This window comes from Protopterus annectens, chromosome 12.part0 (genome assembly GCF_019279795.1).
Source record: "Protopterus annectens isolate FY-2018-M chromosome 12.part0, PAN1.0, whole genome shotgun sequence".
Classification (NCBI taxonomy): domain Eukaryota; kingdom Metazoa; phylum Chordata; order Ceratodontiformes; family Protopteridae; genus Protopterus; species Protopterus annectens.
The window spans coordinates 479,184,446-479,206,086 of record NC_056746.1 but is presented as its reverse complement, the minus strand read 5'-3'; the positions used below and the strand labels follow the sequence as shown (position 1 = coordinate 479,206,086).

At 36.8% G+C, this 21,641-nt stretch overlaps 1 protein-coding gene across 1 annotated transcript in view; it reads right to left on the bottom strand.

Moving 5' to 3' along the window:
- LOC122816646 (GRB2 related adaptor protein) overlaps positions 1 to 17,686 on the bottom strand; it is a 526,043-nt gene extending 508,357 nt beyond the window's left edge. Inside the window, exon 1 of the mRNA XM_044089578.1 lies at positions 17,394 to 17,686. Within this exon, the coding sequence (XP_043945513.1) occupies positions 17,394 to 17,471 (78 nt within the window). The 5' untranslated portion in view covers positions 17,472 to 17,686. The remainder of the gene's footprint in view (positions 1 to 17,393) is intronic.
- Positions 17,687 to 21,641: the final 3,955 nt, after the last annotated feature.

Genomic DNA, 21,641 nt, shown 5'->3' with positions numbered 1-21,641 from the left:
GAAAAAAATGACAAGAGAAGGAAAATTGCTGACTACTATTAGCAAGAAGGTGAGTGTGTTGAGATTAGAAGGGAACAATGAAGCTGTATGGGAGATAACGAAATATATATCAAAAGTAAAATTATTTTTCCAATATATAAAGATGTACTCCACACTGACAGTGCAAATTATATCAGAAGAGAACACATATTTTAAAACAACAAGTTGTAATATCAAGCTGTTCACAAAAATAAAACCAGATGGCTTTCTCTCATACATTTAGTGAGTTTGTCTGCAAAGCTTATAAATGTTGCTTAGGAAGAGACATGAGAGTCATTAGCACAGGCTAAGGGAGAATGCTGCAGGTGTCTCTTTGGGGTTCCTATTACGTGATCATAGTCGCATTTTGTCGAATGTGTCTTGATCGAACATAAAAGAATGAAAAGGCAAAATAGCAAAGCGGCTTTTAAGCGAATTCTTTTCCTGAGAAAGAATTTGCTTGGCCGCTTCCGTTACTTTGCCGTTTTTAGCATTGTAGTGCAATCTCAGAGTTGGTATATTTAAGGAGGAGGGGGGGTGTGGGGGTGGGATATTATGTAATGTTTTGTTTTTTATTTTTAGAACAGCAATTTATTTCCCTTGGAAAAAAAATAGCTGTTCTTAGCTTTCAACATTGTAAGCTTTCGCTTACATGGGGTCGATTAATTATCGTTTGCTTTTGTAAGTGTGTGATGATATAATATAGTCCTGTCTCCGGATTCCTATTACATGATCACAGATGCGTTTTGTCAAATACGTCTTGATCGAACATAAAAGAATGAAAAGGCAAAATAGCGAAGCAGCTTTTAAGCTAATTCTTTCCCTGGGAAAGAATTTGCTTGGCTGCTTCCGTTACTTTGCCATTTTGATTTGGTGGGAGAAGGCTGCAGGTGTGTCCTTGTTGTTGGTGAAGATGAAGGGCTGAGTTTGTTTTGGAAACATAACCTTATGAACACCTGTGATGAAGGTGGCATTAATTTTACATACTGATACTGAATACACGCACACACACACACACACACACACACACACACACACACACACACACACACACACACACACACACACACACACACACATGCCACACACACACACACACACACACACACACACACACACACACACACACACACACAAACTTTGCCTGGAAAGATAGACTTTAATAATTCAAAGCAATCCAACACCAGAAAGTACATCCAGTTTCCAATTTACTAATACTTTCAAGAAAAACACAATCAGACTGGTTTTAGAGACCTTAATAGGTAAAACCCCAGTCTGCTTTTGTTTTTCTTGGAAGTGAGCTATTAATAAACTGGAAGCTTTGCAATCCTGGATTATTTTAAAATTGCTTATTATATTCACTGTAGTGCATCCACTTGGATTTATGCAACTAGTGCTATTGTAAATATACATATATATGGATCTAGATCAAATCCACTAAACACTGACAACACTAATGCTCACATGTTAACATTGAGGGTCTACTTTAGAACAGCGAACGATCAGATGCTCGAACGCTGTTACATCAACGCCTAAATGTCGAACCGGCAAACCAGTGAATGGCTGGAACAGCGATTTTTTTTCCCAGGGAAAAAAATCTCTGAGCCATTGTCAGGGTTGTGCCATTTCCTGGCACTGTAGTGCAATCTCGGAGTTGGTATGTTTGAGTAGGTGGGTGTGAGGAGCACAGTGTTTAGTGTTCCTTTTTTTTTTTTTTTTTTTTGATACCACGATTTTTTTCCATGGAGAAAAAAATTGCTGTTCTGGCCATCTGTTGTTTTGGCAATTCAATGCACATGATCCTCCACACCCCCTGCTAATGTTTTATTCTAACTCTGAGATTGTACAGTCCCCCATGTAAAGGTCATATTCCCCAACCTGGGGAATTTTCAATCTGGCACAACTGTCAACCATCTGTTTTGATAAAAACGCTAAAGTGAGTGCACCTATAGATATATACATTTGTATGTTTATACATTGTGGGGGTTGAAACAATATAAGCATTAAAGTACAAAAAGCTGGAGCTGCCATATTAATTTGTAAATAAACCAGTTTAAGAGATTATACAGTCTGCTCCAGAAATTTTGTGTAATCTCATAGATAAAATATACTTCCTAATGTCTTTGTGGTAATTATAGATACTTGCCCTCAGGAATTCAAAATAAAGATCAGCTTCAGAATTTCTGTGGTGCAAGGCCTTAGGAGGACTTGCCTGCATATCTTAAGAGGTGCAGATAAGTAACTGTCTGATGCAAATATTCTTGCATCTGGCCATCAGACACCATACTGCCACCCTATACCCTCAAGCTGCAACACGCGCTACTTTATACCATGGAAGACAAGCTCCTACTTCTGACCGGATTTTGATGATATTTAATTTCCACCTTGCACTGTGTCCTAGTGGTAGCTTAAACTTACCTAGTCTGGCACCTATGTCTCTAGTAGACAGAGGCAACCTGTAAATGCTTGACCACCCATGCCCAAGCCTACATATACCCTTAAAATAAATAACCTGTCAGATACATTTGGAAAGCACGTCTAGGCCTAAAAAAGGCTTCTAAGGTCATTCATCTAGTAATTATCTATGAATTTGTGAACTTTATATAGCTCAGGTTCAATTTCAGGAATCACACTTGTATCCTATAAATACCTGTTGCCCCTCACCTTTATTCTCAGATTATATACATATACTTTTTCAGATGTATGTCGCCTAGCTTGATTGTCACTGGAGTAACAACAGGAGATGTTCCTTTATTTTATGGTTCACTGCAATCGAAATGATATCCCAGGAATTTAAAAAGCAAGGAATTATAAAAACTACAATAAGCTTTCCAACTGCAGCATTGTGTACCTTCTACATTCAGATCCCTTTTTCCAAGTGACAAGATGACCAAGTATTTTTCTCGTACAGCTCAAGAAATGAAACCAAAGAACATGACACAACATTTATAGCTATTGTAAGTAAAACTGCAAAGCATGTAAATTACTATTTAGATTGAAAACAATTGGCACTTTTCCCCTTTATTTGTCATGGAAACCTCTTCAAAATAAATAGTACCAGACCATCAGTTGTATTGCTTTAGACAGTAATTCCAGTCATGTGACCACATGCATTCAACAATCATACTTCACAATTAAAACAATGGTGAATCCATAAACCATACCAACGTTGAATAATCACCTTTGAAATCTTTAAATCAATGTATTTCCTCAACGTATATATTCATAAAAAGCTTTACTCAATAATATGTAGTTTAATTAATTAAACATGCATTTTTTTCATATTTTTGTTTACGTTTTTATTGATGTTCTTTTGCTAAGTTACATAAAATAACATTTGAATTTCATGAACAACATTTTCCTTTTAAGGCATAACAATTACATAAATAATTATGCACAATACTTATAAATCATGTCAATAACTAATTCCCTTATGAAGCTATCAAACTGTAAATATTAGAATAATAACAAGATAATTTTGTACTATAACTTGTACAGATAACTTATGATTCTGCAATATGTTGAACAACAAAGTACTGAAGTTGTAAATTAGATTTAATATGTTTGTCCAGAGGAATAAAGCACTGACTATAGTCCTTGTGAACTGGAGAAGATTAGAGGCTTGTGTGTCTGAGGTATTAGTGGGGAAGAATGGGCATATCCATCCTGTGAGGGTCAGACGCATTCTTGAAAAAAACCCTTGCTTTATTTTTGGTGGAGAGTGTGGAAACCTGAGGTGTGTTAATTGTTGGGGGGCAGGGATCTGCCTGAGATCAAGTGGAGTATAGCTGAAACACCACAGATCCCATTGCATACCAATCCCTAAGTTAGGAAAAGAGTGTATGAAGGTGGGCAAGGAAAATAAAATAGGAAAAATAGTCCCACAGCAGTAGCAACAGTATGATTCTGTCACAGGATATCTCAATCTCCTTACTGGCCCCAACCGTAATTACAGTAAATCCAGGGGAGTTAAGTATTATTAGGTAAATCAGGCACATTAGGAGAGATACTGGAATCAGGTAATGGTGTGTTCTGTGGTCACAAAAATAGAGCAATAAAAATATTTTGAGTTCATGAAGAAAACAGGTAAAAATGAGAAATATCTTGAAATTCCAAAATATTCCAAATAATAAAGCAGTTACAGCTCATAAAGGAAGAAATATAATATTGTTTTGCAGGCTAATCAATCTACTGTGCAGTAATGTATGTATAGTTGTGTGTTTAAGTGTGCACAATGCAAAGACTGAACCTGGAGAAGACAAACAGTCATTGTTAACTATAAGTGAGATCATTATAAAAATAATGTAAATAGACAAATAAATACTAGTTCAAAACAGATGGTGTTGCCTTCTTGTCTTCAGCATCATGATTATGCTTGGTTCAAGACTATAGCCATACATGCATACAGTATAATCCGCTTAAGTCCGTAATAATGCCTTATCCACTCACTATTATGTCATGTCTTACAATTCATCCTTCATTCTAATGACCTCTTCATCATCCACTGCCCTTCTTCATCCTCCACCCACTCTTTATCCTAAAAGCATGAAAGAACGGTTTTAGGACTAGAGCAACTACTCTGACTTCAGTTTGGTGCTTTCTTGTAATGCAGGTACTGTTTGAGCACCTTAGCAAGAAAAGAATCAGGACTGCTTGCATCTTCAAGGAAACTGATCTAGCCCTTCTGACTACACACACAGTAGCTTCCTTCTCTTAACATAGTGCATTATAACTGGTTGTTTTCCCTGTAAATGATATAGAAACAAAAATACTATTTTGTGCTTAAGTCCATTGTTAAAAATGTGCTAGTAAAACGTTTATCAGTTTCCCTGGTAATGCACTATCTTCTGAAAAGAAAATATAACATGCTTAAACTACTTTTATATAAGCAGTTACAATGAATTATTGTAAATTTGCAGTGTCATACATTTAAAATGATATTCTCACTAAAATAAATTAATTGCATAATTACACAAAACTCTTAACTACAAACATATACAGAAATGCTCCATTTATACATACACATTATATATATTCATTTCACTGAGACCAAATCACCTAAAGTTCATAACACTGAAAACGTCATTTCACTGAAACTCATTTCACTGACAGCTTACAGTGTTACATTTCACAAGACTAAATGGCAAACCAAAGAGAAACTCACAAAAGTAAAGCCTACCTCCTTCCACAACTTAAAAAACTACTTATTTATCCTCTTAACAGAAACCAGACAATATAAAAACAAACTAAGTTTACTTGCCTCACAGTACTCTATACACTGCCATATCAAGTCTATAGCTTACAATTCAGTGAAATGACTTTTCAATAATTTTAACTTTAGGTGATTTGGTGTCAGTGAAATGAGTGTCAGTGAAATGGGATTTCTGTGAAGTGAGGTAGATCCATATATGTGTGTGTGTATATATATATATATATATATATATATATATATATATATATATATATATATATATATATATATATATATATATAGTAAAATGATCATATTTTGGAGATCCTATTTAACTCTGATTGCTATATTGCTTGCAGTTTTGAAAATCAGAAAAGCATCCCCACCCATATGAGGGTAAACACTCTCAATGACCTTGAAATCTAGTTATTTGGATTAGTTTACATTGTTGTAGATACCTAAGTACTACATTACTACTTCTTCTCACTCTGTTAACTGAATCATATTTTGTCATTGGAGTTAAACTTTGAATATTCTTCCACACATAAAAAGTTTTATAAGAAGAATGAGCCTTATACACAACATATGCATATCTACAGTTAACAGATTGTTATATTTAAATATCTTATCATACTGACAATATTACGTTCCTGCTTTATATGTTTACCTACAGAACAATGTCTACACAAAAAAAACATCATTTTTACAACCCCCATTTTAGTTGCCATTGGATTTGGCTACATTACCAGGTCACTTTCCCATGAGTGGCAAGCACCCAAAACACAAGATACCGAGGAACAGAGTGCCAGTCACTGCCTTCCATATGAAATCACTGCTGCTGTGATGTGTGTGTGTGTGTGTGTGTGTGTGTGTGTGTGTGTGTGTGTGTGTGTGTGTGTGTGTGTGTGTGTGCCAGGAGTGATTGCTTTGTTTTTGAAGCTTTCTTCCTACTCCATGTTTGTGCAGAGTTGATATATATGTATATACGGATTCACTTCATAACACTGAAAGCTCAAAACACTGAAACTCAAAACACTGAAACTTCAAAATCTTGAAAACTCAAAACACTGAAACTCAAAACACTGAAAACACATATCATACATATACTGAGTTTAAACAACATAAATCATAGCACTTTCCACCAAGTATAAGCAGGGGTGCAAGCCCCCCTGCACCCCCCATGTGGGGGGCAAGCCCCCCACACCCCCTGCTACTTATATATATATCAACTCCAAGATTGCACTTCACTACACTAAGTAGTTGTTTAAACTCAGTATAAGTATGATATGTGTTTTCAGTGTTTTGAGTTTCAGTGTTTTGAGTTTTCAGTATTTTGAGTTTTCAGTGTATTGAAGTGAATCCGTATATACATATTGTGTGTGTGTGTGTGTGTGTGTGTGTGTGTGTGTGTGTGTGTGTGTGTGTGTGTGTGTGTGTGTGTTTGTGGAAATGTTGGGGACTTCCTCCCACATTGGGGGAATGGGGGCCTCCCCCAGCAAAAAAAATACCTACAGTTTAGGTCTTGCCCTCATATATTTTAGGCATTGGTTTCTGATTGTGGCAAGTCATGTCTTTGGTGTTCAGTTTCAGTAGTACAGTCCACTGATTCACAGAAATCACCCAGGTTATATTTAGGAACCACTCAGTCTGACATTGTGGACCCCTAGGAATTCAGCTCACTCGTTTTGGATCTGGTTTCAGGACAGCCTAATATTTTTGCAACATATCCCGTATTACAGGTGACATAGCTATCTATGTAGTAATAAATCTGACTTGGTTATTCTGTTTATTTCAATAAATATATTACCTTTGTCTTTGCCTGTCTGTCTGTAACATACTATTTCTATTGGTTTTAATCTAGAGCATTGCTATCGAATATTTCTGCAGTGGAGCCCCATGAAAAAAATTTCATTTTTATCACCTAGATACCTCTAGTCTGTTTCTGGGTATATTTCTTGGACCCTCATATATGGGGCTGGCTGGTTAATTTCAAAATTTGAAAGATATACAAGGGTAGCAACTTGCTGATCCTACTAAAATGTTATAGACCATTATTTTCTGTAGTACTTCTGTCGTCAATGTACCATCATAGCTCTGAAAAGTACTAATGTATGAGACAAGATGTGATTCTGTGTGTAGAAATAGTGCAGTTATACAACCCCTAGTTGTTGTGCAAGTACAACTAGCTCTCTATGGTTCAGTGCCAGAAATGGTAAACCTGCTGCAATGAAAAGACTGCTCACACAAGTTGCATTTTTAGCTAACTGATGTCTGTTGACATTATCCATCGTTAAGTTTAAAACATAAAATAATTTAATTTCCATTCAGCTCTTTTAAGGCCCTACGTGATTTTGAAAATCATTGGCTGTCAATATATAACTCTCTATGTGCCACCTTACTGCTTTCTGTCAGTTATTGTGCTTTTATTTTTATTTATTTGTTTTACTTTGTTTACTGGGGTAGTTTCTCTGATTTTCTATTCTTGCTAACCTTTTCTTTTGTTTTGTATCTCAGGACTATGACATCAACTTCTGCCCGTGCCTCCCTGCTTCATGTGGGTATTTTTATTAAATGGCAAATGCACCTAGTGAACAAATTAGACTTGTATTATATATGTCCTCTCTTAGTTGATCCAGACAAAAACAGTCCCACAGACATCCCTTATTTATAAAACAGTAAAAGTGGCATCATTTTCCTGTAATATTTCACCTATTACCTTACTGCCTTCCCATTGTTATGACTCTGTAGTACCACATCTCTCTCTTCTTTAAATAAACAGGGGCCACATTTCTGCCTTGGTTGCCTTTTAATACTTGAGGTTCTGGTCATTTTTCTTTCCTTGTTCAGCAATGATCTATTTGTTCAGAACCAAGTCTATCAAATAGGTATTTTTGCAGTTTCTTCTAATGGACTATACAGAAACAAATAGGTAGAGTCCATGTCTGTCAACCTCTTAAAGCAAGAAATCTGGAGAAAGCCATAAATAAAAGTGGGACAAAGTCCCAAAAATAGGAACAATTTTTAAATATCACTCTTACAAACTTAGAAAGTTGCTAGAATAACAGGTTTTACATTAGCTTGAATTTTCTGAAGGTTACAAAGTCTGAAACTCAAATGTCTGTCTTTATTTTCTAACTTCAATCTTTAATGATTTGCTACTATTTTGCCAGAAAACCACACTTTTATGAAAAACGGACCACAAATATGAGGCAAAAATCTGGACATTCTGCAAAGGTCTGTGCAGTCGAGAGGCATGTAAGTACCATTACTATAGAACACCACAAGGGTCAGTCTTACGACCTTTGCTATTCTCACTATCAGTGACTCCCTTAGAAATTACTTGGCCTAAGTTGTTTGTTATATATAGATGCTATTATTATCATTAAACCTAGCTGTTGTAGCAAAGAGGTTAATATTGCTCAGAATTATCGTGATCTCTTATACTGAAGAACAAATATCGTTCTTTTATTACTCAAGATTCCAAGACTGTCCAGCTCTATCTGACCTTCACTAAACGACACAAGAGTTTAACATTAGGTCATGCTTTAACTTTTCTCACTCATAGCTGAAAACAAACAGAAAGCATACGAAATCTGTTAAAAATAGCTTATAAAATCAACCATGTATTTACTATTGAAGCATCATACTCAGCAGCCACCAAAGTTTTTCTAACTAGGCTAGAACAATCCACTGCTAAAATAACTATATGCTCACTACCGAAACACTGTGCTCAATAACCACCAAAGTTCTTCCACCTAGGCTAGAACATGCACTGCTAAAATCAACCATGTGCTCACTGCTGAATCATCAAGTTCAATAGTTAAGAAAGTTCTTTAACCTAGGTTAGAACATGCACTCCTAGTCATCAGCTTACTCTCATCACAAAAAGCCAACACATCTTCACATAAACTGACAATTAAAATACTGAGATTTATACCTTGAGCCCCAGTACAGAACAGTGTTGCATAAATTTAAACCAGGCTTTTTAGCTACCAATAAAATTTAGAGCCACCTTCCTACTGAATAAACTTATTTATATTCAGACTAATTCATGATAACTACTGCTCACCCGTAAGAAGCAACTCTTTTAACGCCTTCAACAGCCTCTCCAGCACAACACAACACAATATAGATCAACTCTCACAATGGCCATTAGTTAAAGCTCCTTTGCTAAAATGGATGCTGTCTGCTGCAATTTCCGAGAAACTATTGCAAACATAAACAAATTAAGTGCCTTCAAGAAACTCTTTAAAAAAGCACCTTTTGGAAGTAAACAAGTGTAAATGTTACATAATTTATCATTAGTGACTTGTTTGCTTAATCTGCAACTACTTGTTATTGAATAATTGCCATGAAACTGTAGTAAATATTTTCATTCATATATGCAAGTTAGCTTTATCTGTAATCATTATTTAGTGCTAACATTGATGGGTTAATATAACTAACCTTAGCACAAGCATGTTAAAATAGTCTATGACTAATGATGAGTTATATAATATGTATTTATATGTGCACGTGAGTGAGTGTGTATGTGTGTGCGTGTGCGTGTACGCGTGTGTGCGTGTGTGTGTGTGCGTGTGTGTGTGTGTGCGCGCGCACGCGCATGTGTGTGTGTGCGTGTGTGCGTGTGTGTGTGTGTGTGTGTGTGTGTGTGTGTGTGTGTGTGTGTGTGTGTGTGTGTGTGTGTGTGTGTGTGCGTGTGCACGTGTGTGTGTGTGTGTGTGTGTGTGTGTGTGTGTGTGTGTGTGTGTGTGTGTGTGTGTGTGTGTGCACGTGTGTGTGTATATGTGTGTGCCTTTCTACTGAATATTTGTGACCAAGCTACTTTTATATGTATTCTGTGTTGAATGTAAGTAAGCTGCCATTCTCCCACCTCTAGCCAAAATCTTAGAGAAATGTATCCATAAGCAGCTCCTAGACCACCTCACTACAAATAACCTCTTATCTAGCTCACAGCACGGCTTTTGTCCAAAACACAGTACCTCCACAGCCCAAATAAGTTTCACTAACTACATCAACCTCCTCAAAAACAATGGACAACTAATCTCTGCTATATTCCTTGATGTATCCAAAGCTTTTGATATGGTATCCCACCAGCTACTACTCAACACTCTAGCCTCCTTCAACCTCAATGCTACAGCTCTCAACTGGTTATTTAGCTACCTTACTAATTGACAACAGGCAACTCAATGGGCTAATAAACTCTCCATACTCCTCCCAGTCTCCGTTGGGGTTCCTCAGGGTTCCATCCTTGCCACTCTCCTTTTTATTGTATTCATAAATAGTCTAAACACTGCCACTAAATCTGCTTCTAGCATTCAATATGCTGACTATGCTACTCTTATTTGCTCTGCTGCCACACCCCAAGAACTGCAAGATAAACTGCAAAAGTCATTTCTAGATATTGAAAATTACCTAAATGAACTTCATCTCATCCTAAACCCATGCAAAACAAAATGAATTATCTTCTCCAACAGGAAATCCAAAGCAAAACCACCTCCTCTCTCTATCTACTCCACTAATGGTACTATAATAGAACCAGTTAACCAAACAAAACTACTTGGTGTCACAATAGACAACAACCTAACATTCAACAAACACATATCACTCACAATTAAGAAAGTTCACATCAAACCTGGTGCACTATATAGGGCCAAACCTTACCTCACTCAAAATGTCAGACTAGCCACAACCAGATCCCACCTCCTATCTACTCTTCTCTACTGTTCTCAACTTTTCACTAACCTGCGCAAGTCTGATTTACAACTACTTGATCCCTGCTATAACAACAGGACTCATCCTTGCCTTGCTCTTCAAAATTACACTGGCTTGAATTTCCCAGTCTGTTGTTACTCAATCAGCTCATCACTGCCCACTCCATTATCCACAAACCTGAAAACTGCCCTGCACTCTCCAACCTAGTGCAACTGTATACCAACCCCAGGACCCTTAGATCATCCGATAAACTTATACTCAAGGTAACAAAGTCCCATAATTACTTTGGTGACTCTCTCTTCTCCTTCAAAGTAGCCAAAAAGTGAAACCTATTACCCCAGAATATCTTAAAAACACAGATTGTCGTAGCTTCATAAAACTCCTAAAGGAATACCTTACTCAACAATGGCTATGCTCCTATAATACTCCTGGCTAGTTTCACATGCCTTCGATCAAATGTTTTCTATTCTGCTATCTTCTTGTCTTACTTCTACCAAATGAAAATACCACAATGGTTTTAGTTATATATCTAATGAGTTTCATATTACTGTCTGTAGTAAGGCTTAAATGTAATGTATTCTGTTTTACATTCCCCTTTTTGTAAATTGTGATTATTGGCAACTGTTAAACTTTTTTGTATATTGTTTGTAAATCTTTTACATTTTTTTGTAATCTTTTTGTACTATTGTTATGGAGCTTATCTCCCCGGGTCTCCACTGAAAACGGGATACTTGCCCAGCCAGACTTTACCCGGTTAACAAATGTAAAATAAATAAATATCTTGCTGCCAGAATGGTTTGGGCTGTGTCTGAAAAGCACCTTAGAGATCCCCACATTTATATCACAACTAAATCTTAGCTCTATTATCCTAGATTATGATATAACAAACTAGGTTTTAACTTTGTCACTGGATTTTACTTGAAACCAGTCCCGTAACATCTGTGTAGTAACTATTTTTTATTTATTTTAGACAGCATAGTATGTATTTTGATTTAAGACTACTGCTTTCTTCTGTGGTAATTTTGCATTTGAAACTAGTCTAGACAAATTGTCCCTGGCTTGAATCACTGTTGGTTGCATATTAATGTTAAATTTTATTTGACTGTGTGCTCTTGTGAACTTCCTTAAACTTGATATGTTTGTGGGCACTGCTGTTTTTGTTGTGCGGGGCTGTGATACAACAAACTTAGCTTGGGCTTTGTTACAAGATTTGACTTGAAAAACAATCCCACGACTTCAGGGAAATGCTGTACTTAGTGAATTGAGTTTGAGGACTCATCTTGCCAATTGTCAAATGTTGCAGCATTTATTCCCTGGGATAATGCTCTGGTTGCATGTGACAGCAGTTTCTTGTACCTTTTGGCCTTAGTTTTATTAACTGTGGTTCCCTGCCATGTATGTATTTTGCTAACTATGGTTCCCTGCCGTGTATGTATTTTGCTAACTGTGGTTCCCTGCCGTGTATGTATTTTGCTAACTGTGGTTCCCTGCCATGTATGTATTTTGCTAACTGTGCTTCCCTGATATGTATGTATTTTGCTAACTGTGGTTCCCTGCCGTGTATGTATTTTGCTAACTGTGGTTCCCTGATATGTATGTATTTTACTAACTGTGGTTCCCTGATATGTATGTATTTTGCTAACTGTGGTTCCCTGATATGTATGTATTTTGCTAACTGTGGTTCCCTGATATGTATGTATTTTGCTAACTGTGGTTCCCTGATATGTATGTATTTTGCTAACCGTGGTTCCCTGATATGTATGTATTTTGTTAACTGTGGTTCCCTGCCGTGTACATATTTTGCTAACTGTGGTTCCCTGCCATGTATGTATTTTGCTAACTGTGGTTCCCTGATATGTATGTATTTTGCTAACTGTGGTTCCCTGATATGTATGTATTTTGCTAACTGTGGTTCCCAGCCATGTATGTACTTTGCTAACTGTGATTCTCTGCCATGTATGTATTTTGCTAACTGTGGTTCCTTGCCATGTATGTATTTTGCTAACTGTGGTTCCCTGCCATGTATGTATTTTGCTAACTGTGGTTCCCTGATATGTATGTATTTTGCTAACTGTGGTTCCCTGATATGTATGTATTTTGCTAACTGTGGTTCCCTGCCGTGTATGTATTTTGCTAACTGTGGTTCCCTGATATGTATGTATTTTGCTAACTGTGGTTCCCTGCCGTGTATGTATTTTGCTAACTGTGGTTCCCTGCCGTGTATGTATTTTGCTAACTGTGGTTCCCTGCCGTGTATGTATTTTGCTAACTGTGGTTCCCTGCCGTGTATGTATTTTGCTAACTGTGGTTCCCTGATATGTATGTATTTTGATAACTGTGGTTCCCTGCCGTGTATGTATTTTGCTGACTGTGGTTCCCTGATATGTATGTATTTTGCTAACTGTGGTTCCCTGATATGTATGTATTTTGCTAACTGTGGTTCCCTGCCGTGTATGTATTTTGCTAACTGTGGTTCCCTGATATGTATGTATTTTGCTAACTGTGGTTCCCTGCTATGTATGTATTTTGCTAACTGTGGTTCCCTGCCGTGTATGTATTTTGCTAACTGTGGTTCCCTGATATGTATGTATTTTGCTAACTGTGGTTCCCTGCTGTGTATGTATTTTGCTAACTGTGGTTCCCTGCCGTGTATGTATTTTGCTAACTGTGGTTCCCTGATATGTATGTATTTTGCTAACTGTGGTTCCCTGCCGTGTATGTATTTTGCTAACTGTGGTTCCCTGATATGTATGTATTTTGCTAACTGTGGTTCCCTGATATGTATGTATTTTGCTAACTGTGGTTCCCTGCCGTGTATGTATTTTGCTAACTGTGGTTCCCTGATATGTATGTATTTTGCTAACTGTGGTTCCCTGATATGTATGTATTTTGCTAACTGTGGTTCCCTGATATGTATGCTGATTATTACCATGATTATCGTATCTTTGCTGTGGCTGATGGTTTACTGCCCTTCAATATGGTAGCCTTGCATTGATATTATCATACATCTTGCTGTATTATTTCTACTTTTCTATATTTATTACTGTGGCATTCAGGTTTGTGATTAATGCCTCAAATACTGTGTTGTGGTATCCATGTCTAGTGTACTTAATGTTTTTTGTAACATTTTGTCTATTGTTTTAACAACCATGTGCTATCTTGGAGACAGTTATATGTATGGCTTCTGCAATGTTGTGCTATGATATCTGTTTGCTCTGTTATACACTAATAAAACTAGGTTCCATGGCTCCATGGCACAGAGACACCACAACCCAGGAGATAGGGTTTGATTAATGACCCTCGCACTGAGACAACTTTTCAGAGAGGGGAAGGAGTGAAAGGACATAGCCTATTCATCTCTCCTGGATGTTGGAGAGTGTTGTACAAACAAAGTGGTACAATTTCCCTAGTGGAAACTATAGAAACTACCACTAAATTATTTGAGGGAAGAAGTAGAGCTGTTTGAAGGGAACTCCCTCACAAAAATGAGGAGGTGGCTTCCCACACTTAGCCCACTTCACACCCCCTCCATGCACTTTGTTCAGTGTGTTTAGAACTAGGGCTTAAAGTAGGAAAAAAAGCTCAAATCATCTTTGATGACTGCATGAATGATAGCCTCTCCTAATGGCCCTCGCCCTGGTGATGGGAAACAAAAACATCAATTGGTCATGAGGGAGCTGATGACTGACAGACAGTAAGGATAAAAGAACAAAAAATAACTACACAAATTGTTACTAAATTGATCACTGCATTATATTGTTTGTGCCTGCTGTTCAAGCACTCGTACATTATTAAATATCTTTCAGCTTATTGTGCTTTGGCATCTGTGCTGTTCAGCTGAGCTTTATAATACTGTACTACATTGCACTGCACTGCTTTAAGCTGTACTGGGATGTATTGGTTTGAACATTATTGAGTACTGCATCGTACAGTATCTTATTAGACTGAATTGTGCAAGATTGTGTAGACCTGTTCTATTCTGCACATTCACTGACCCTTTATACATTGCATTGCACTATATTATACTGTGCTACATTGTTTTTCACAGTTTTCATTGCTTCACTGCTCCTTTAAATGGCATATGAACTTCCACAACATCACATAACATATGCTACCCAGCATTTCTAGATTAGCCATGGGTCCCTAATCGGTCTCTACCCCATGTGCTGCCATCCTTCTAGAACTAGACACCCTGAATCAGGGTATAAACGGCCACATGTTTAGTGACAACCATTTAGTGTTACCAGCAAATATGTCCACATGTGTGCATTGCAAACATTTATTACAAATGTAGGTACATCTCTCACACAGTCTGGTTATAATTACCCATACATACCTACACACAGCAAGATTAGCATAAAATCTTTCTACTCCTATGTGCTCCAGAAATCACTTCCAAAAGCAGAAAGGCCTCCAAGGTGCAACAATATTGATGCTGCAAAGCAGCCAAACCTCAGAGAAAGCAAAAAAACAAAACACAAGCAAAGAGAGAGAGACAACAAGACATAATCAACAAATGAACAAACATATACAAGCCAGCCATTTAAAAAAAATAAGCATGTAGCTTGATCTTTACTTAAACATCATAATAATTTTACAAATTTGTACAAATCTTCTTGATTTTGGTAGCATGTGGATTATAACATTTATTTGTATACATTGTACAAAGTTGTAGCATTTCAGTGACTGCTGCACTCCCTGGTTTTATACAAGTAATTCAAACGTACAAGCGTAACCGTCAAATTAAACACAGCTTTAAAAAAGGCTTTTTTTCTCTTTGGATATTTCATCCCACCCTCACACCCCTTGGGTAAATATGATAAATTTAATGAACCCTGAGAATGCTGCACTTAAAAAAATAAGTTACCTTCAGTTCAACAAATGCTTTTCGACTCTGATTGTGCGGTATTTTACTTCATTAACCATTCTCAAAAAAAAGAGCATCAGAACTTTAAAAAGCGAATATCACCTTACACTAAACTTCTATTCTTAATATCTACCTCTCTCCGTTCTGTATGAGTTGTTTTCTAAAAAAAAATGTTCTTAGGAAAATGATTTTGCATCCATAAGTAATATTTCAGCACAAGAAGATCTCTAACCTCATTGTGATTAATTCCGTAATGATATTACTTTCTTACTGCAGCAGGACTCCTGCTTATGAGAGAAGGATGACACTGAGGAACATATGGAACATATCATTGCAAGAGACAGTGGTAGGAATACTGATTTGTCATCATACCTAATTGCTTACTGCAAGCATCACTGTTAAAAAGCTGCAGAAATGCCGGCTATGAAGATCATGTTTTGCAGGAAACAGGTATGAATGAGTTTAATTATTTCCTGGCAGGTACACACAAATCAAAGACCAAAAACAGGAAGTCATCCATTTGTGAGCAATGGCCTATCAGGAATGCAAAACTTGATTTTTAAAAAACAGGATATTAAGTGTATGACCAAGTTTTACATCAAAGGTCCATTTGGCTAAGTCAGAAGATATCCAGTAACTTGCGCATAGTGTGAGAACAATAGATACCACTGCAGTTCAAAACTTTTAGCGTAGGTCTCTGTAGAAGTCCTAACTTCCTTTTGCAAAGTTAAATTACAGATTACATATTGTAACTTTGCAGTTTCAAAGGTAATGGGACTTGAGTCAAGGTATTATGACTTGCTGCAAAGCACTCGCCAAGAAATCTTTTGAGTATGAGAAGGCTTTTTGAAAATGAGGTCTGCTGCATCAGCTATTGCTAATGTACATCTAGAACATTGGTGTCCCTCAGGGCAATAGTATTTTTCAGTTTGAAATCACTAAACTAACAAATGCAAATAACATTTTGAGTTTGAAATCAGTAAACTTAACAAATGGAAATATATGCATTTTACACATACTAGTGCATTTCTTTCTCTATTAGAGAATTCACAAACAAGCATGGTGCATGACTTGTTTCTATGTACATGCCAAGAAGATATTACGTGGCAGAGAAAATAAATAAACAATTTTTAAGCAGCATTTCAAAGAGGTATGCAAGATGTGAAAAAAGATGGCCGTGTACCTAAACATGATGAAAAATATTGACTAGTAGAAGACTAATAAGGGGATAGCAAAACCATAGCAATTACAGCAGAGTCGGGCTGTCATGTATTTATGTGCTTCATAAATATTTTGATATTTTTGCCTGCTTGTCATCAACCAAGAGTAGACAGGCTACCAGGTTAGTAATTTGATGATATTTGCCATTTTTTTAATGTCTAGCACCTTTGTAAAACAGATATTAAAGTTAGCAGAACATTCTTGAGAAATCTAGTGTTAATGACATAAGAACCGTAATTCATTTTGGTGTGGTATTTATTAACATATACCATTTATGTTTGGTAGTCAAACTTGTATGACACAAAGAATAAGATGTTACGGCTACAACAAAGTGCAGTTTTGTCCTTCTTTTCAATAGTACCTTTAGATAACCAAGCTTACCTTCACTATATCTCCTTTTACAAAGCTGAGTTCATCTCTCTCAGTGGCACAAAAATTGTACATGGCGATGGCCTCCATTGTCAGACACAAACAGTTCAAAGAGAAACACTGTTTTTTTCTTTATTTGTTTCCCCTGCACTTTAAAATATATACCAAAGTACAGTCAAGTACAGCAATCCTTCAGAAGCACAGGACGCTTCCACCGTCTGTAGGAGCAGTGGTGATCTGTGGCATTTAAGAGAGTCCAAAATAGTTTTCTGATGGGTGATGTTTCTGTCTTCACCTCCACACAACTTCAGTGGGCCACTCACCCTGTGCCAGCACTTAGTGCGTTGCTAAAACATCAGAAGTCAGATGCACTTCCTGTGTGAGCGACTGAGCATGCGTGTGCATGTCTATGTCTCTGTGAAATGATGACCTAAGAACCAGGAGAGGATGCAGGTTTCATACTTCAGAAACTGAAAATATTCTTGAGCTGTGAAACAGGAAACAATACTGACATGTGCTGTGTATTTCTATACAGATAATGGTTGCTTTCCTCATTCAGTTGTATCTGATCATCAGGAAACACCAGGGTCCAAAATGTAATGATGTGAAGCATGCCCTATAACCCTCGTTCCATCCTCCCACACTAATCTTCCAACACCTGCTCACTCCAGCCACATGAAACTTAAACTAAGCTTTGAGCTGAGAGTGTGTTTAAAAAACAGATTGTGCCAAATGCAAATTATATATATGTCTATATATGTGTGGTTTCTGTATTTATATAATGATATATATATATATATATACATATATATATATATATATATATATATATAAATAATACATATATATATATATATATATATATATATATATATATATATATATATATATATATACACATACATATATATATATATATATATATATATATATATATATATATAAATAAATAATACATATATATATATATATATATATATATATATATACACACATACATATATATATATATATATATATATATATATACACATATATATATATCTATATCTATCTATCTATATATATATATATATATATATATATATATATATTGCAACACATACACACACACACGCACACACACACACACACACACCTTCTTACAAGAACCTAGGAAAGCCAAACATGTTTCCACATGAAGAGACATTCTGCACTCATGCAAGTGTGTTCCCATGCAAGCAAACCACCGTGTCTGCCTCCCCATTGGTGTAATTTGAAGAAATGTGTTCTTGTTGCTGTACTCCTTGCTCTCTATCAGCGAGAGGATATCCCTCCCCCTGAGATAGGTAAGTTGGCCACTGGGTATGCAATAATTGCTGAGTCTATGGTTCTCAGGTTGCTAATTGTTCCTAGGTCATTGATGGTGTACATGGGCACACTGTCCCTGCACTGTTAGGTTAAACTGTTATATTTCAGGAGGCATGGTGATGCCTTCATCTTAAACTTACTCGTAAAAAAGGACAAGCACGTGTAACAGGGGTGCAGCAGCTGTGTGACAAGATCAAGCCCACTTTTAACTAGGAAGACCACTCCTAAATTTAAAATAAAGAACTAGTGGTGCAAGGAAATAGTCCTTTACTTTATCCTCGGTGTTCACTTTTTGTTAACCTTGGCCACATGACCTGCCTGCACAACAGCACCTAAATATAACCACCTATAGAATACATTCTTACTATATATAGATATAGATATATGTTATATATATATATGATAGCTATATGTTGCAGAAGAAACTTGGCATTTTAATACACTTTCTAAAATATTAAAAGAGTGAGAAGCAATGACAACTCTTTTTTTCTGCATATTGTGAGTAGTTGAAAGCCCATAGCATTTATTACAGTGGCCCCTTAGCTTTCCCCAAAATGAAAAAGTGCAGACTTGTGTAAGTATAGAATGACATGTGATTAATGACCATGCCAATGCATGTCACCAGCAAATGAGTGAACTTACAACCCTGAAAAATGCAACGCAGTCCTTTAATGCAAATTCTAAAAGAATAATTGCATTTCTAGTAATGCCAGTATGTTTATGATGAGAAAATGAGACTGAAAAATATGATGATGAAGTTACTGATCAAAGAAATTCCTGCATTATTTGTTGTTATTGTGTACATCCATAGCAATCATTTTTAGATCCCAGCATGCACTTGTCAATCCTACTCACCACACAATGGAAGGAAGTAGAGAAGATGCTTTATTGCGTAACAGTGGTATACTGATTATGCAGCTGATCCTGAGGTCACTGCTATCAACCTTAGGTTATCAGCATACTTCCAAGGATTCCTTGCTATATGTTTAATATGAACGAGTTACTTTTGAGACTGCAAGTAGGGAACAAAAGAATACACATATGAGCTATGAAGTGCTTACATGACAACTGCTATTTTGTACATAAAAGCAGATAGTGACAGTTCAATATGCATGCCAGTTTTATTGTTGATACACTCAGGAAGTCACTAACTGGTGCACTGGTTATATGATGATAGAACTCAAACAGACCAAGTAGCAATTTTAGCCTGCAGATTAATGACAGGTATGCAAAAAAGGGGTTATTAACAATTGCAAGCATAATACTGATACATCTAAAAGAATGGAACAAAGTAAACATTGTGAGAAACTATAACCCAAAAATAAACACCAGAGCAGGACTTTTCCTCATACCTGGAAATGTTTTCAGTTACTTATAGTTGATTACATTGGCCAGATGACACAAGGAGACAATAATCTTGTTTAGTCTACCCTTTAAATACATTTAATTTTGTACTTTCTGTCTGCCCTGGTGTCCCCATCATCCTATGATTGCCTGTCCCATGACCTCTAGGATGCCTCCATGTGCTGCCTTTCCAATATTCTTTCAGAATGTCCATTCAATGAGTCCATAATCCTGATCATGAACAAGAACTTTGTCAGCCCAAGGAAATGTTCGCTACTACAGCCTGCATCCTGTACGCGTCTTTGCCACCTGTATTGCATGTCCAAGATTACCATCTTCACAGCTCCCTGACATGATCTTGTGTGTCCATATTTCTCCCAAGAATGGAAATCTTTAGCTCCCTAGTTGTAGGATTCTTTGCCATCCCTTCTGTGCATACTTCTTATGGCTTTCCTATGGAGTCCTTCCAGCATTCTAATATCTGTCTCAATGTATGACAGCTAATCATCTCAGTGATCTACAGAGTGGAAACATTACCTCACTGCTTCAGGAGTCTAGATGCATGGCTATATATTCCACCTTTCTATTTCACCTACGCCCTTTAACCTTCCCAGTGATCCTTTCATCTCTACTCTTCCTCCAACCTAAAGTATATCTTTTTTCTTTCCTCTCTCCTCAAACTTACCTAATTCACTCCCCTCTCCCTTACCCTCTCATACTTATAACACCTTCCCCTACTTCTCTTCTGTCCTTTATTTGCACCTCTTTTCTCCCTACTATTTTACTGCACCCCTCAACTATATTCCTCATCATTTCATCCTTTACAGCTGTAAATATTGTACATAGTTCTTGTGGGATCTTCCCTTACGTACAAACCTCATTACATACAGACTTGGTGATGGTTGGCTACTTCAACACAAAGTAGTACAAATATTTGTATGTAACACATCCAGCAATCCCTGTTTTTTTGTGGGAATACCAAAGTTCCATAAGAATTTATCGGATCACCCTTAGACCTATTGTCACTTCTAGTAAATCAAATGTGAGCAATTTGCTTCATATACAGACTTCAAGCTCGAGATTTTTTGATGACAAGGTGCATATATTGAGGGATTCCTGGTATTTTTAATAATATTGAGGGATGGTGTTTTTGAACACAATATAACATTTGTTAATATGGACATAAAAGATTTATTTTCTTTGATTCCCCAGTCCATGGGGTTAGAATGACTCAATGAAACTTTATTTCACCAATAAACATGCTACACCTAATACAGTACCTACAGCACTCAGTACACATAAAACCACAAGCACAAGTGTCTCACCAGACAAGCTCCTAAGGCAAAACACATCTGAACCAAATTTGTTGATCATAGGTGACTCCGTAGTGAGACAAACAGATGTCCCACTCATCAGGCTGGACAATGAGAAGGTTACATTCAGCTGTCTGTCGGGTGCCAGGATCCACCAGATCACACACGCACTCAAGTCTCTCCACAACAAGTACCGTTATGACTCCGTCATAGTTCATGTTAGTTTGAATGATTTGAGATGAACCTCACTGGA